This window comes from Aphelocoma coerulescens, chromosome 24, assembly GCF_041296385.1.
Source record: "Aphelocoma coerulescens isolate FSJ_1873_10779 chromosome 24, UR_Acoe_1.0, whole genome shotgun sequence".
In the NCBI taxonomy this organism is placed as follows: Eukaryota; Metazoa; Chordata; class Aves; order Passeriformes; family Corvidae; genus Aphelocoma; species Aphelocoma coerulescens.
In genome coordinates, this window is record NC_091037.1 from 3,142,297 (window position 1) to 3,158,556 (window position 16,260).

At 46.4% G+C, this 16,260-nt stretch overlaps 1 protein-coding gene across 22 annotated transcripts in view; it reads right to left on the reverse strand.

Annotated features, from left to right (window-relative positions):
- Nucleotides 1–16,260, reverse strand: part of LOC138098406 (uncharacterized) — a 167,649-nt gene that overhangs the window by 48,653 nt on the left and 102,736 nt on the right. For 18 of the 22 annotated variants that reach the window (XM_068994963.1, XM_068994954.1, XM_068994948.1 and 15 more), the window contains one exon: nt 1,360–1,420. The exons of the other annotated variants lie outside the window; for them this stretch is intronic. In XM_068994963.1, the coding sequence (XP_068851064.1) occupies nt 1,393–1,420 (28 nt within the window). In that variant the 3' untranslated portion in view covers nt 1,360–1,392. The remainder of the gene's footprint in view (nt 1–1,359; nt 1,421–16,260) is intronic. 22 annotated transcript variants of the gene reach the window in all.

Consider the following 16,260-nt stretch of genomic DNA (forward strand, 5'->3'; position numbering starts at 1 on the left):
CTCCACATCGAATATTTACCCAGCAGTGGCACTTGGGGACATCAGTTAGCCCTGGGTCACCTCTTTTAGGACACCCAGGAGTGGGGAAGGAGGGACAGAGCTGGATCTCAGTGCTCACAGAGCTGTTTCAAACCCCCAAAGCTGAAGGGATTGCCTGGGTGGTTCACCTTTGTGCACAGAGCTCCTGCAATTCTCCAGCACTCCCTGCTGCGTGGTGTCCTCCTGTTTCTTCCTGCTGGGAATTTTCCCTGGGATGTGCAGCACCTCTCCCATTACAGCATGAATTCCTGCCCACAGGCAGGGTTCTCACAAGTACCATAAAATACGTGCTTACCTCATCCCCAATCATGATTTCAGGAGAATGAGGTAACCCAACTCACCAGCAATAAATTTATCATCGTTGTCCAACCCGAATTTCCTCCTTTTTTATCATTATTAAATTAAACTTACATCCCTGCTCCTGTGTTAATGCATTTATGGCACTTTGAATAACGACTCCCTCGGCCTGAACTCCATCTTCAATTCCAGATATCCCACTGGAAAGACTCTGACTTGGGAGGAGATGTCTGCAGCTCTTCCCAGCTCCCAAAAGAAGGGATTTGCACCAGTACCGAGCTCCTGGAAACTTCCACAGGAAGTGCCCCAGGTGTGTTTTCCCCACAACTTTTCCAAGCTCAGGCAAGTAGGCTGAGATACCTCAGGAGCAGCTGAGCCACTCCCTCAGCCTCTGGAAAATCAAGCTTTTTATTGATTTTTGCATCTCTGAGGATGCTGGAAAGCCTCAAACTCCATATTTCCAGTGATTTTGACAACGAGACACTGATATTGCTCGGGGCTTGCAAAACATAGATAAAAAAAGTACCCTGATCTCAACATAAAGACACATTTCCTGATAACAAGTTGAAGGTTCCTTTGGCTTTCTTTCATCCTGTTCCTATAAATTCCTGCCCAAATTTCTCAGGAGGGCGGAACTTGAATCCCTTCAAATGTACCCATGCAGCAATAAATAAAATAATAATTAATAGGTGACTCAGATAAAGGCTTTCCATCTCAGGGCAGAGGAAAGTATTAGCTAATTAATCATCAAGTTGGCATTAACTTATCTCTTGGCACCTCCAAGAAAATGTAAATCTGAAACGAGTTGGGGGTGGTGGTGTGTGGAAACAAAGGAATAAGGAGCCAACAATAGTTTTGGAAATGGATGACAAAATCCAAATGTTCTGCCTCACTGCTGCTAAATTAAGCTCTGTGTTATCAGAGCAAAGATTAGGAAAAAGAGATTTTCCTCTGAACCTTAAGTCACACTTTGGAGCTGCACAGGACACGACAGCAGCAGTGGAGACAAGAGGATTCACTCACCCTGAAAATGAGTGGAAATGAAAAAGGATCTGCTCAGTTCTTGGTTTCCCCCAACACAGTTCTGTGGAGGAAAAGAAGAAAGAAGGGCGTTAATTTATTGTGTAGGAGATGAAGAAGTGAAGCTTCTCTAACATTCCCCACGATCCCTCCCATCCCACCTTTGCCTCCAGCCCTTTTTGCCCAAACATCCCTTTTTTCTCCCCACTTTTAAGTGGAAAGTGCTCCAGTGAGATCCTGCCCTGAGCCAAACACTGTTCTGGGAATTATTTTAGTGTTAAGAGGATGGGGAAAATTTGTTTTCCCACCTTCCATCGGAGGCTCCCAGCTGCTGGACAAAGATGGAAGATCATCAGATGGAATTGTGTTTTCTCCAATTGATTTTTTTTTGTCTTCCTTTGAGCAAAACTCCCCCTTTCAGGGAGAGGTCAGCTCCACAAACACAGCACAGCCCTCGATATATGCACCAATTAATGCTTTGTCAAATACTGCTCGAATTAAAACCATCCCAGCTGGCACTTTTACCCCGAATCCAGATGAAAAGCAGCAGGGGAAATGATTACACACGTTTCTTCCTAAACTCCAATTAATAAACATTCAGCTCAGCTCCATGACAAACGTTTTGCAACCACCTGTGGGTGTTCATGGGATCAAAGGAGCTGCATTCCTTCCTGCCCAGGCACAGGCAGATCCCTTCCCTGCCTGCTGGAGGAGGCAGTGGGATGGATGAGCACGTTGCTCCTCCAAAAAGCCGTTTTATTCCCAAAGAATTGGGAATAAGGGAAGTTAGAAAGATTCCCTCAAACTATTTTTGCCTTTAATTCAACATATCCTAACCAGCACTGGCCTCCAACAACCTCCCAGGAGTCATCCAAAACTCTCTGGAGTCTATAAACCAGAAGGGATGAAGGCACCTGGCACAGGGCAGCTCCAGGAAATTATGACACTCCACAAATCCAGCTTCAATATCCAAAAAAATCCATGTATTCCTCATCAATGAGTGCACAGCACAGAGCCCACAGAGCCTCTGCAATCCATCCAAATCAAAACTTATTCCTTCCACAGACCCCTAATACTCTCTTCCCTTCTGTTTTCTTTTTGCCCCCAAAATGATGTGAAATCCAACGGTTCAGCACGTTCTGATCAAATGCACAAAAAGCCACCAGGACCTGGCTTTAGCTGCATCAAAGTCCATCAGAAGTTACATTTTTTCCACCAACTCATCCAGCCACAAAGAGTTACAAATACGGCAAAGGAAGGTAAAAGGGTTTTGGATCCCTACAGAAAAAGAAGATGCAGCTTTAGGTGGTGTGGGATTTTTTTTCCCCCCACTAAACCCCACATCCATTAATTTCAAGAATGAAGTCAGTTTTTTTTTTTGGTTTTTTTTTTTTTTTCCTTTTTTTTCCCCTTTTTTGGGTCGGGGTGGGGGGGAACGTGGCTGGTTATTTGACGAGTGAAGCATTAGATTTGCGAGTTGTTCTGCAAGCCAAAACACGCTCCCTTTTCATTCATAACACTGAGCTGCTCGGCGTTAAACAGCCGATTATCATGAATGAAGTGGGTGTAACTTCCTTGAAATCCTCCAAAGACCTGTCAAAGCACAGCTACCGCACTCGCTTTTCTCCTTGAAGCACACAGATCATTGCTTTAATTGTTCCCCGCACCGATCCCCCAAATGTGCTCCCTTCAAAGCACGAGGCTTTTTTTGGGAGGAGGGAAGGGGAAGGGTGGGGAATGGTGCCTCGGGATAAGAGAGGGAAAGTGGGGCTGTGTCTCCACCGTCGAGTTTGATTTTCTTGTGGGATCTAAATTAAGCTTCATCCGTTTAAAAGTGTGGCAGACAAAACCTTACAAATCAAAGCCCTGGCCTGTTTTGCATGGATAATCAAGAGCCTCTGGCTCTTTTTGTAAGAGGAAACGTTTAACCCTAAAGAGAAGAGAACTCGCGGTTAAAGTGTTGGCCAGGGACTTGGAAAATTTAAATTTGACTCCAGGTCTGCCATTCTCCATCCTCTTCCCAAGGTTTTTTTTTTTTTTTTTTGCCCCAGTGTTGCCACTTTGCTGATATTTGCAGACTGGGATGGTCATTGAGCCAAGAGGCTGAAAAACTGCTCTGATGAACACACATTTAATCTGGGAACTGGTTTAGTACACAGATCTTTCCAAGGATGTCCATCATCCTGAAGAAAGACCTGCAGCGTCTCAGCCATTCCTCTTATCCCACTTCAGGACACCAACGGATGGATCTCAGCCAGCAATAAATTGTGATCTCACCACTGACCCACCAAATATTTCATCCTCTTGCCTAAACACTTTTAGAGCCTGGAAAGCTGCAGAAAACCCATTAAAGAACCCCAAAGCCACAAGGACTAACACACTTAACAAGGTTTAGTCTCAGGAAACACTGGGGAAAGTGGCACTGGGGAAAACCATTACAATTTTCATATTTCAGCTCAGATTCTCAGCTAAATCTCATTATCTCGCCCACAACCAAAACACCAGCAACAAATCTTGACGGTGCTTTCACGACAACAGTTTTTGCACGTCCCTTAACAGCTCTAACGCTAACAAAGGCTGGTGCTTGGGGGAAGAAAACATAAATATTTGTCCAGCATTTTGGAAAACTCCAAACTTGCAATGCATTGCAGCCAACTCCGCAGACAGCAGCGCTTCCCACCTGCTCCCAATTTTTATCACAAAGGGGTGATGCCCATCTGGGAACATCCACATTTGACTGGACACTGGATCCCACTGAAACGTTCTCCCCTACCCCATAAGCACCACTGCTGGAGGTGCCCACAGCAGCTCTATCTTATAAAAATCCCCATTTCCTCCTTATCAGTGAATGGAAATCACCAGACCAGGTCCCAAGGGATTACCCTGCTCCCATGGAAGCCAGAGGGAATTTTGACACAGGTTTCAAACGCAGCAAGAGCGGGCTGACACACCAGCACATCCGACAGGTTGCATTTTCATGCTCATGACTGTTACGGGCACGAGGATTCGTTTCTGTTTATCTTTAGCTGGCGTTCAGTGCTGGGTTTCAGCTGCATCTGTGGCTGCATCGCTGTGAAATGGATCACTCGCTCTGACTCACCCTGCAAAGGACACGTTTGTAAACTGACCCATCATTGACAAAATCCTCTCTTTCTTCATTTGGAGGAGGCGAGATGAGGCATAGGTTCCTCGTCTGATTCATTTCCTGGGGAAATTTTTACTCTCTGCATCTTTTTTCAGTCCTTATTCAGCCAGCGAGTACTGAAGTGATTAATACAAAATCCATGCTTGACACAGAGTGGAAGGATTCATTCAAGTTCTTTTAAAATCAGCGCTTAATTAATTGCTTAGAAAAACAACCCATTGCCAAAAATGTGGGGGGTTGGTTTTGCTTTTTTCTCCCCCCCCTTTCCTTTCCCTTTTTTTTCCTTTTTCCAGTTGAGAAAGCTTTTTCAGTTGAGAAACTAATTACAGGCAACGGCACACAGCGAAATGCATGAAGGACAAAACCTGGCACCTTTTTGAATTCAGCCCCTCGGAAGGAAGAATTAGGAACCTGGACAGAGCTCCAGGGCAGCTCCAGCTCTGCTGCTTCTTCACTTCCATCCAGCCCTGGTGCTCTCTCCCAGCCCTGCAGAAATCCTGTGAGCATCAGGCACGAACACACAGACAGTGATCAGGAAATTCAAACTGCCAGAAACAAAAGCTAAGGCAAAGAGAGCCCTGTGGAAACTGCTGTAAGTTTCTTGACAATTTTTATCTCCCTGATTATTCATATCAAGGCAGTACTAACCAAGTCCAGATCGGGATGGGGTTGGGAACAATCCCTGAGGCTTGCAAGGCTCTGCAGGACTTGGCACTCAGGATCAGGCTTATTTCTCCATCCTGCTAGGGTGGACAAGCTTAGCCTACAAGATTCAGGAGAAAAACGAGCGTGTCCTTTCCCTTCATTTCTCCTCCCTTTCCTCTCTCTCTCTCTCTCTCCACATTCTTCTCCTCTCGCCTTTTTCACGGCGAGCACTGAATGATGGGATTTTTGACATCAGAGGAAAGTCATCCCTTCTCCACTCCCCCAGCTCCTGGCCGCTTCCTCCTCAGCCACTCTGCTCCGTTTGCATACTCCATCCCTACTCCAAGCCCGGCATCAGCTGATCCCACCACAGCAGCAGCTCCCTAAGCATCCTAAACCCTGCCCCAAGCACGCCAGACTGACTGGTCCGCTCGCCCTGGCAGCCCCGCTCCTGACCAGCCTTTAAAGCTCATTCCGTGGCTGCTCCAGAGCTGGCACCCACTATAGCAAAGTCATTGTTTGGGCAAGGTAAAGTGACCTCTATTTACCCAGACGACTCAGCCGCCTGCAGGGAATAACTGGGTTGGAGATAAGTGAAAATGTGGCTGGGAAAGTTTCGCGTTCGCTGCCACAATGAGCTGAATGTTCGGGCAGTTCATGCCCTCTCTCCTGCAGTTTCTCCAGCCCTTTGATTTATTATCTGCAGCCAGCCAGCCAATGACCCCATCCCACTGCAGCGAGCCAAGGACAGATGAGAGACTTGTTCAGCTCCGTGTATTTTCTGATCCCAATAAATACCCCGTTAATTATCATAAGCTGCCAGGCACCTGCCATAAGTTGTTTATTAAAGAATAGCATTAACCAAATCAGGCCTTTTTCACCACGCATTTCCTCCTCCAGTAACCCCAGTGCGAGCGAATTCCAGCTGGGCTCAGGGCACGGTGAGCTCGGCAGGGTCAGGAGCGGAGCAGCAGCGCAGGAGCCGCGGCCGCGGTGACTCAGGCGCGGCTCTGAGTCACGGAGCTCCTCCGGCTTCCTCCGTGCTCCGGGGGGCGGAGGTCGGAATTTCCTGCTGGCCCTTGGCCTTGTAAATCACCACGTCCTGTTGCAGCAGCGCTGCTGGGAGGTCAGGGAGTGGGAGAGCTGGGGCTGCTGCCCAGTCCACCTGCTCGGGAGGAGGAGGGATGGGAGCACCGGGCCGTTCGAGCACTGGGAACGCGGTGGAGGTACCACAGCAGCACCCTGGGGCTTCTTGCTCCACACACGTGCCCTGACACCTTCGCATTCCTGACAACCTGACTGGAACCAGGCATGGTCCATCCAGCACCCCACGGACCCAAATCTCCTCTTACAAACACATGAACAGCACTGATACAACCCCAGGTGATTTCTCTGCCTTCCTTCAAGGCAGCCCCATAAATGAGAAGAGAAGCCCTAAAAACCTTCATCAATTATACCTATGGATTTGAAGGTGAAAACGAAAAAGTTGGGTGGAGGTCCTGGGACAAATCCAACCCTCTGGAAGTCTTCCCTGCTGAACTTAATTCCAGTTGTGGCTGGAAAGATTTCACTGTCACAAAGAACTCACGGATGAGCTGTGCCACAGTGACCCTGAGAAAAGCCAGTGGCTTTTCTGTAACTGTGAGAAAACGGACCATGGATAATCAGGAAGGGAAGGAAACATTTTAGCCATATGAAGATCACCTTCCAGAGCAGAGCCAGCTGGCCAAAAAACGGTGTTTGAAGTAGGAAACTGAATGGTGCAAAGGAGAAGAGGGATGCTGATGGTACTCAGCAGAATTCCTGGCCGTACCCCAAGGATGGTGACACAGGACCAAGTTTATCTTACACCAAAAGCATGTGCAGGAGGAAAAATGAGCTCAGCACACCCGGGCAGCCGTTCCTTCAGACTCCACACAAAGCTGACAGACAGACTGACTGCCAGGCTCACCTGGTACCCGGCCGTGTTGTACAGTTTCCATCGCTGCACTCTGAGAAATGTTAAACACCACACAGCGACAAACAATCCTACACAACAGCATAACAGCCCCCACCAGCACGGGGTTATAGTCCCTTGCCAACGAGTGGGTGGGACTTTTAAACCTTTATTTTCAGTCCTGCACCTTTACACTGCTTTCCTTTCACCCCTTCTTGCAGGGAAAATTGTCCCGGTGTCCAGCCAATGGAGACACAAAGAGAGATCCCCACCCCAGCCCAGGACTGCTAAAAGCATTTATGACACTGATACTGCCTGGGGGGGTTTGTGGATGGTCAGACCCAAATTTGGATTTTGGCACATCCTAAAAAATATTACGGTTTTTGAGAGAGATCAGTTGGCTCCCATCAGAATTTCACATCTTATCTGAACAATGGGGCATCTTTTGGAGCATATCATTATCTGGGCATCAAAACCTTGTACAAAAAATTTCCCTGAGAAATACAGCCAGGTAGAACCACACACACAGAGACAAGGAGATTAAACCTAAGTAGGTTTTGACCAAATCCAAGACACTCATTTTTATCAGCCAAAGGCAATTCCCCCCTGCCGGCGCTCCTGAAGGACAGTGGGTGGGTTTCCATCACTCAATGTTTCAAAACCAAGGCTGGGTATTTTTCATCCAGACAGATACAGCTCAGACAGGGAAGTCTTTTGGCCAGCAGTGCCCAGAAGGTCAGAGCAGCGTGTGCTGAGGATCCTGGCTGGCTCCAGCACCTCCCCAGCACTCACCTACAGCAGCACTTGTTGTTCACAGCCAGCCTGTTTCCCCACAGATGACCAGACCTGACCCTGCTTAGACTACAGAAGTTAAAGGGTCCAGAAGTGAGGAAAACAGGAAATCCAAACAGCGAAAATCTCAGCAATAATGTTTCCTAACAAAGACCTTCAGATCTCACTCCGGGCCAGCAGCTCTCTTGGTGACGTCCAGAAAGGGCCACGTTTAGAGTGGTCTTTCTGCCATTTATTTTTACCCTGTTTATTTTTCTATACTGTGACATTTTCCTCCTTTTTTAAAGGCTTGGTCATAAATGAGGGCACTAATCCAGACCTCAGAAGGCAGACGTGAACGCACGTACCCCCTGTGCTCCCATGGCATGGAATTTTCCCTACAGAAAACCAGACCTGTGCACCACTTAAATCCCCTTTTGGGGCCACAAAATCAGGACTGAATCCTGCAGGGATCTGAAATCAGATGATCCACAGCTTAATTTATTGCACCACAACCTCTGGGGCTGCAAAGCAACTCCAAACATGATCCTGGTAAGGAACCATGAGCTTCATTTTGAAGGAAAAGGTCATGTTTGTTTGTTTTGGTGCTTCTGCATTTTAGACATCACCCAAATCTCCTGACCAAATATTGTGTACAAATTTGGCTGTGATACTGCTGTGGGCCAAATCCGTGGGTGGCATAAATTGGCATCACTCCTGTACCACTGGGTCATCAGTGGAGATCTCGCCCTGGTTCTTCCCAGAGCCCGTTACGGGAATTTAAGGAGCTTGGAGAGGCCTTTTTAAGGTCGGGTTGTTTTCAATTCAAATTTTAAATTTCATCCCGGGTGGTTTTGGGGGTGAAATTTGACTTTTCCTCCCCGGCAGGGCAGGTTTTTGCCATTACACTGCCATCTAGTGCTGCGAGCTCGCAAGGGAAAAGAGCCCAGACCTGGAGGGGCGACCACCAGCAAGAGCCAAGCTCGGAAAGGGGGGTCCAGGAGTAAATTAAATCCAATTAATCACCAAGTGCGCAGCCAGTGGTGGCCCTCAACCATGGCAAAGTAACAAAACGCTTCCAATAGAAGGGGTTGTGTAGAAGCTCATCCATTATCCAGCTGTTCTCCATGGTGGGGGATGTTCAGGATGTGCAAGTTTGAAACTAAAAGTCTCCAAATCCAGCTGCTCACCTGGTACCAGGTGTCATCGCTGCCACCAAGCAAGAAGTTTTTCAGGAGAAGAACCCTCATGCAAGGCCCTGAATGCCTCTGGCCACGTCTTTTCCAGCTTTCCTGGATCTGTTCCTCAGCCCAGCTCCCTCCTGCCTTCAGCTCAGTTGTATCACAACATCTGGGCCAAATTTATTCTCTTTGTAATTGATTTCAGTGGTTTCCACCATGGGCTTTTTGGAGTCTCTCTCTCCACAGCCATCACTATGATCAGCATCCAAAAAAGATTTCCTAAGCCAGCACGTCACAGCACTCACAGAAAACCCTCCCCACACTCAAGGACTGGGCAGCAAAGCGAAAACTGAACATCTGAACACTCACAGAGTGACCTTTCTGAGCTAAAAACCCCAGCCCTAAGGTTTTACTCATGCAGAGGATATTTGTCCTCGGTGGAATGTGTGTCAGAGGGCGTGAAAGTGAGAGTGTCTTGAGGTTACCAATTGTTCAGCCTCATAGTGGATGAATCATACGATAACACCACAGCAACATCCTGTAGGATTGTCGGGAGCCTCTATTTCTGGCACCGTGTCCCTGCTCTGCCTCATGAACAAATGCTATTTGTGCTCTGCTACAGAAACCCAAACCAAACACGCTGGACGCTCCTCTTGCAGGCACCAGCCCAAATCCCAAGTGCCTAACTGAGCCTTCAGACACCCACTTGGGTGATGGACGGTGCTAATAGGGCTGGGATGGATGTCTGGTGGGGATGTGAGCAGCTCTCCATGTGTGAGGAACAATATTTGCGTCTCCTTGGCCACAGCAGAACTCAGGGGGCGTATCAGGGATCTGGGACAAGGCTTGGGAGGCAGTGGGTGCTGAGGGAATGACAGGTCAGATTTATCTTTGCCTGCTTCTCTCCTGGATGACCATGAGAAAATCATTTCCCCTTTTCTCCCCCCTTTTTGGCTCTCCAGACCTGCAATCCTGTTCTTTGAGCTGCACCCGGGGCACACTCAACTTCCTTTGCCAACCTAAACACAGAATGAGGATCTTTAAGGTCTTTTCCAGCCCAAACCACTCCATGATTCCACCTGTGGGAAGCAAACCACAGCATGGCACAGCAAAGCAGATTATGGGATTGCAGGAAAAACACCAAGGGTCTGCAGCTCCCCAGCACGAAAATCCAGCTTGGATCTGAGTTTGGAATTTCAAGCACACATCTCTATCCCCTAAACACCACAGGTGTGGTACAGACATAAGATCTGACCCCTTTGGGGTGCAGATGCAGCTGCTCCATGCATCCCTCCCTTGGGAAAGGTTTGCTGTAGGAACTCTTGGAATAGCCACACTTAGGGCAGAGGCCCTTCCCAAGGTGATGGCAGGATTTTGGCCTCTCCTTTGGAACTCTGGCTCCAAAACATCAACAAATGGAGTTCATATTTCAGCCATAATCCCACAAGATTCAAGGGAACCGTGGTGGAAACACCCTGGGAAAAATCAGGATAATGGTGCAACAACATTTTTGTGGGGAGTAACACCAGGAAAAACCTTTAAATCCTGTAAAGCCCCATTCAAAAACTTCCAAACAAATGTTTTATCTCTCACTGGAAATTACTTTTTGCTTTTTACTTCTGCATAGTTTTGACCATAGCTTTACTCTTATTTTTTCATATATTTAAGAAAAATCCAGCGTCGACACAGAATCCTTTCAATCCACCCCTAGTTAACACACATTGCATTTTTAAAATAGCCAGTATTTTGATGAAATGGCAAATCCTGTTCAAATGTATTTTTTTATGAAGAAAAGAGGAAAACCTTCCTTCAGAGAAAGTCTGGGCCTGTTTCTGAAAATAGCTAAATTTGAAATATTTTGCAAGGATTATCCTCTGTTTAACTCTAAAAACAACAAATTTCTCAAACACCACTAAATGATCACCATTACTATTTTTCCATTGCCATTGGAAACACTTTCAATGTTTCAAGCACTACTCACAGTAGGAATTTTCAGGATATTCCCACTAATAAGAAGGAGATTTTTAAAACAATCTTGGGGATTAGCCACACATCTTCCATTAAAACTAAAGCACCCTTGACTGCTTTACAATCTCATGAGATTAATTTGAAGAGAGTCTATTTAAAATTAATGTAAAAGTGGGCCAATATTAGAGCTTGGGAGCTGAATCCCTTTTCAGTGCACTGGGATCGGATGGGAATTTCCACACATGCAGCACCCAAAAGGTGCTGCTCTGGATTCTGAACAGAATTAAAACGATTCAATTTGAATTGAAATCATTTAAAACAAACAATGAAACAAAAACCAACCCAAAAGAAAATTGGTTTAAAGTCAAACAAGCAAATGAGGACGTCAGCAAGGGAAAGCAGAGACGCTTTATGAGGTCACGTTTCCTATTTTGGCTTCGAATCTTTGGATCATTTGACCCCATCTTTCTGCTTTCAAATCCCAGACCTTAACCTGGCTCTGACAGAACCCCAAAATCAGTCACAACCCCAAAATCCGATGGCACCTCTCTGCCTTCCAGCACCCCCCTGCTGCAGGCCCAGCCAGGCTGAGCATTCCTTGCTCCGAAGGGAGGAAAAAAAAAATCCTGTCAAATTCAAAAAATATCTCCAGTGCTGCCTCCTCCTCATTTCCTGACTGCAGGCAGAGCGGAAATAGCTACATTTCCTGAGCAGGGCTGTTCTCCAGGGAACGGCAGTCTGTCTGTCTGTCTGTCTGTCTGTCTGCAGCAGCAGGGGCTGCCTGCTGGGCTGGGCTCAGGAGAATCCCTGGATTTCCAGCGGGAGCTGGGATAACAGCACCGAGGTGCTGAGGAGACAGGGGAGAGAGGAGATGGGAGATGAGAGTGTAAAAATGTGTTTAAAGGGGGGAAGTAGGGAAAAGAGAGGGAGACAGAGGAGAGTTACCAACATCCAGGGTCTGTGTGCAGCGAAATCAGAACAAACTCCATAATCCCCCATATTTTGGCTTTATTCTGTATATCCTCAGTCTGTACTCCAGATAAACGGAATCTGTTTGGTCCTGATTCCTCTGAAAGGGGGGTTGCATATCCCTATTCCATATTCTGTATTTAGGAATCTATTTGGTCCTGATTCCTCTGAAGGGGGGGTTTATATACCCTTATTCCATATTCTGTATTTAGGAATCTATTTGGTCCCATTTCCTTTGAAAGGGGTGTTTATATATCCTTATTCTACATCCTTATTTTATATGCTGTATTTAGGGAATCCATTTGGCTCCAATTTCTCTGAAAATGGGTGTTCATATATCCTTATTCTATATTTTGTATATAGGGAATCGATTTGGCTCCAATTTCTTTGAAGAGGTTGTTTCTACACCCTTATTTTATATCCTTACTCCATATTCTTTATTTAGGGAATCCATTTGGTCCCAATTTCTCTGAAAAGGTGTGTTCATTTATCCTCATTCTCTGTTTTGTATGTGGGGAACCCATTTGGTCCAAATTCCTTTGAAAAGGGGTGTTCATATACCCTCATTCTAGATCCTTAGTCTGTATTCTTTATATAGGGAATTATTTGGTCCCAATTCCTTTCAAGGGGGTGTTTATATCCCCTTATTCCATATTCTGTATTTAGGGAATCCATTTGGTCCCAACTCCTTTAAAGGGGAGGTGTTTTCCTGCAAACCTCAGCCACATTCAACAACAACAACAAAAAAATGCAATTTATAAAGACACCGTGAAGGCTTGGTTGTAGCAGGGTGGGAAAAGATTTAACAGCCCAGAGGGAGAGGGGAAGATGGATGAACCCAGATAACTCCTGAGAAAGTCTGCAAAGAGGTGGAGCAAAGCACAGCCCAATAAAGCCCATGGGGAAAGCCTGATCTTCCCTTCCCTCATTGGAAACCCATCCTGCCTCGGCTCCTCGTGGCCAGGGGAGCCTCTGATTATCCAGGGAAGTGTCCAAAAGAGCCCAAACACCTTGCAGGGAAATCATCCTGCCTTGCTCTGCTCAACAGAAAAGCTAAAAATTTGGGTTTTTTTCCTTACATTGTTGTTGCAATGCCTACAGGTAAAGAGGCTGAGGGGTCAAACCCTGCTCACCTTTCAGCTATAACCTCCGAAAAGTTGGGTTCCCTAGAAGTTGGGTGCTAAAAGTTGACTTTCCATTCTCAACTCATTGTTTTGGTGCTTTAAATCCTAAATAAAGAGATTTAGGCAGCTCTGGGGGTAAGTCAACCAACCCCAAAGCAGAGGAAATGATGGACACCAGCAGAGTCTCCACAGCTGGATTTTAAATGGTTGAAATTAGTCCAGAAAAATCTCCTTCACGGAGGCAGTTTGAGGAAAAATAATAAAAAATTACAGGTATAAGGGCCTAACTCCTGATATAATTAACAGATAATCTCCAAAAATGACCCTCAGTGACCTGAGGTCACCCCACAGCTCTGCCTGGTAGGAAGCTGGCTTGGACTTGACCCTGCATCATCCCCAAAGAGGATGGCAGCTGCTAAAACTGGGCTGTGTTTACTTGCTGCAAACATCACCTCAACCTGAGCAGGATCAAACCCAATCAATCTGCTGAGCTGCCCCATTTTTCACCCACAAAACATCTTTGCTTTGGTAATTATCAATCACCCTTCTGCAGAAAGGTTCCTCCAATTTTTTTTTAACTACTCAATCCTTGGAGAGACAGATGAATTTTAATGATTTAGATTATTAACCTAAAGGTTGATCCAGACTGGGAGGAACAGAATAATTTGTTTAATCATTATTATTATTTATAATTATTTAACATAGGGGAGAAAAATATCACCTTAAATGTCATCATGATGCTTTTTTAATTGCCTCGGATGAAATTCAGAATAATCATTACTCTGTAAATGTATACAGATCTAATTTTAAATACCCTACGATGCTGGATATTTCTCTGGAAAAATGCAGAGGATGCATATTCATTACTGAATAGGGAGTTGCAAAGACAGAAAAGAATTGATCAACCAGTTATTGAAAACTAATTCTTTTCCCAATTCACAGCTGGGCTTTTATTTGACATGAGGCAGAAAAAGAAGCTGAGCCAGGTAATTTTTCTTACTCTCTCATTCCAGAACTTTAGGATGTGTCCTTTAGGAGGAGGGATGTTTTATGGGTGCCTAAAAACGTGCTTTTAATTTGTAATATTGGTATTGTGGAGTTATCTGCACTAAGAATGGTTACCCTGAGGGATGCCCAGCACACGAGAAACTTCAGTCTGTGAGGAATATTGGAAGCCAGCCCCATGTGGGGGATATAAACCCACAGGAAATACACAAAACTCAGTTGTTTCAGAGGAGTTGTTGCTGCTTTGGTGTATGTTGGGGTTTTTTGGGGTCCATGCAGCTTCTCCATGGAGATGCACAGCGTAAAAAAAAAATAAGTTTTGGGATGGAACAAGTTTCCCAGAGCAGCCCTGGATCCCTGGAAATGTCCCAAGCCAGGTTGGAGCATCCTGGGATAGTGGAAGGTGTCCCTGCCCGTGGCAGGGGCTGGAAGGAGATCTTTAAGGTCCTGTCCAACCCAAACCATTTTGGGATTCAAGGACAACCCTGTGTAGGGCCAGCATCCCACGGGAACAAACAGCATAAAAATGGGATAGGGGGCCTGCATGGGGAGGATCCTGACCTGTGCCCCTACAGACACACCCCAAACCAGTGACAGTTCCCATTCGATGGAACCGGTCCCACCCTGCTCATCCCTGCAGGTTGTGGGAGTCTGGCATCAGTTTGGGAGCTCAGTTTTCCAAGGACACCCAGCAGCACCATCCCCAGGGGCTGCAGGGATGCCCCAGGGCACCTTTCTGACAGGAAAACTGCCCAGCTAAACCAAAACAGAAAGAGCTAAGAAAAGGATCCCCCAGCCCAGTGCCAGGCAGCACAAAGCTCCTGGATTTGCCAGACTTCCAGCAGGTAACCCTGCATTTTTCCCTGCTCATGCTCCGTTTTCCAAAGCCCTTTGTTTCCCAAGGCTGAGTTAGGGCAAGGCCTCCCCGTTTCCCACCCCGTCCCTGTGTCCGTGCCCCCTCCCCGAGCTGGGGACAGACCCTGCGAGCCTCGGCTGGGGGAACATTTGCATTTTCATTGGCACAGGTACAGCATTCAGAATTCTTTCAGGCCAGGCCAATTAAAACAAGCTGAAAACTGCTGAGTGAAGCAGTTTCAGGCAGGATCTGCTTACATTCCCCCTCGGAGAAAAGCGGGGGGCCCACTTGCTGTAACTCTCTCCCTCTCTGCACAGCGTGGGTTTTGAGCTCTTCTCTTTTTTTTTTTTTTTTTTTTTTTTTTCCCCTTTTTTCTTTTTTTTCCTTTTCTTTTTTAAGGTGGAATAACTTGTGCCCTTTACACAGGGGCTCCAAGAGATGGGTGGCAGAACTTGGGAATGTGGCTTCGTTTTCAAACCAGGCTGTAAAAGCAAATTGAGGCATGGGAATTTAACAAAATAAAAAAAAATGAAAGGGGGGGGAAATAAAGAAAAAACCACCAAGCCCGAAACTGGTAACTCTGCACAGATTAACACACTTTACCTCCTTCACAAACCTTGCATGGTATTTTCTTAAAAAGGAATAAAGCCACATAATTAGCAATCAGTTGAAGCCTAAGGCTTTTCTGCCACCACAGAGACTATTCAATGCCTACTGGCTCCCCTAACACACTCCTATTACTCTTGGGTTTCATTTTGGACAGCCTCTTTCAAACCTCAGATGTGTTGTAAATGCAAACTGACAGGTTAAAAGATACCATTTTTATACCCCTGAGCAAATAAAAGAAAATAAAATTTAAAAGCCCGTCCTAGCAGGGCCGCTTTATTTCCCAGTGATAATCCTTGGGTGCTGCAAGAAGGTTGGAGGAATGATGAAGGGTCCCAGGCATGGAAGGATATGTGGTCTAAAGGGTCAGGATTCTGCATACACCCTTTTATCCTGGCAAAAACCCTTTTCTTAGCAGTGCCCTTCCCAGAGCCCACAGTGGCCACTCTCCCAAAGCCCTGCATGCCAGGACTGCCACAGAGAAAACACCTGCAAATGCCCCTGCATCAATCTGGGGGGGGAATGGGCTAATCCAGCAGAACAAACCACGGCACAGGGATTTGCATTTGTTTTCATCGCTCTGAATGAGGCTGTGTCACTCCTGGGCTCGGGCTGAATGGAGGGGAAATGTGTATTGCATGTAAAATTTGGGTCCGTTTGGGGTCGAGCTGGGTTTCAAGCAGTGACAGAAGCCAGAG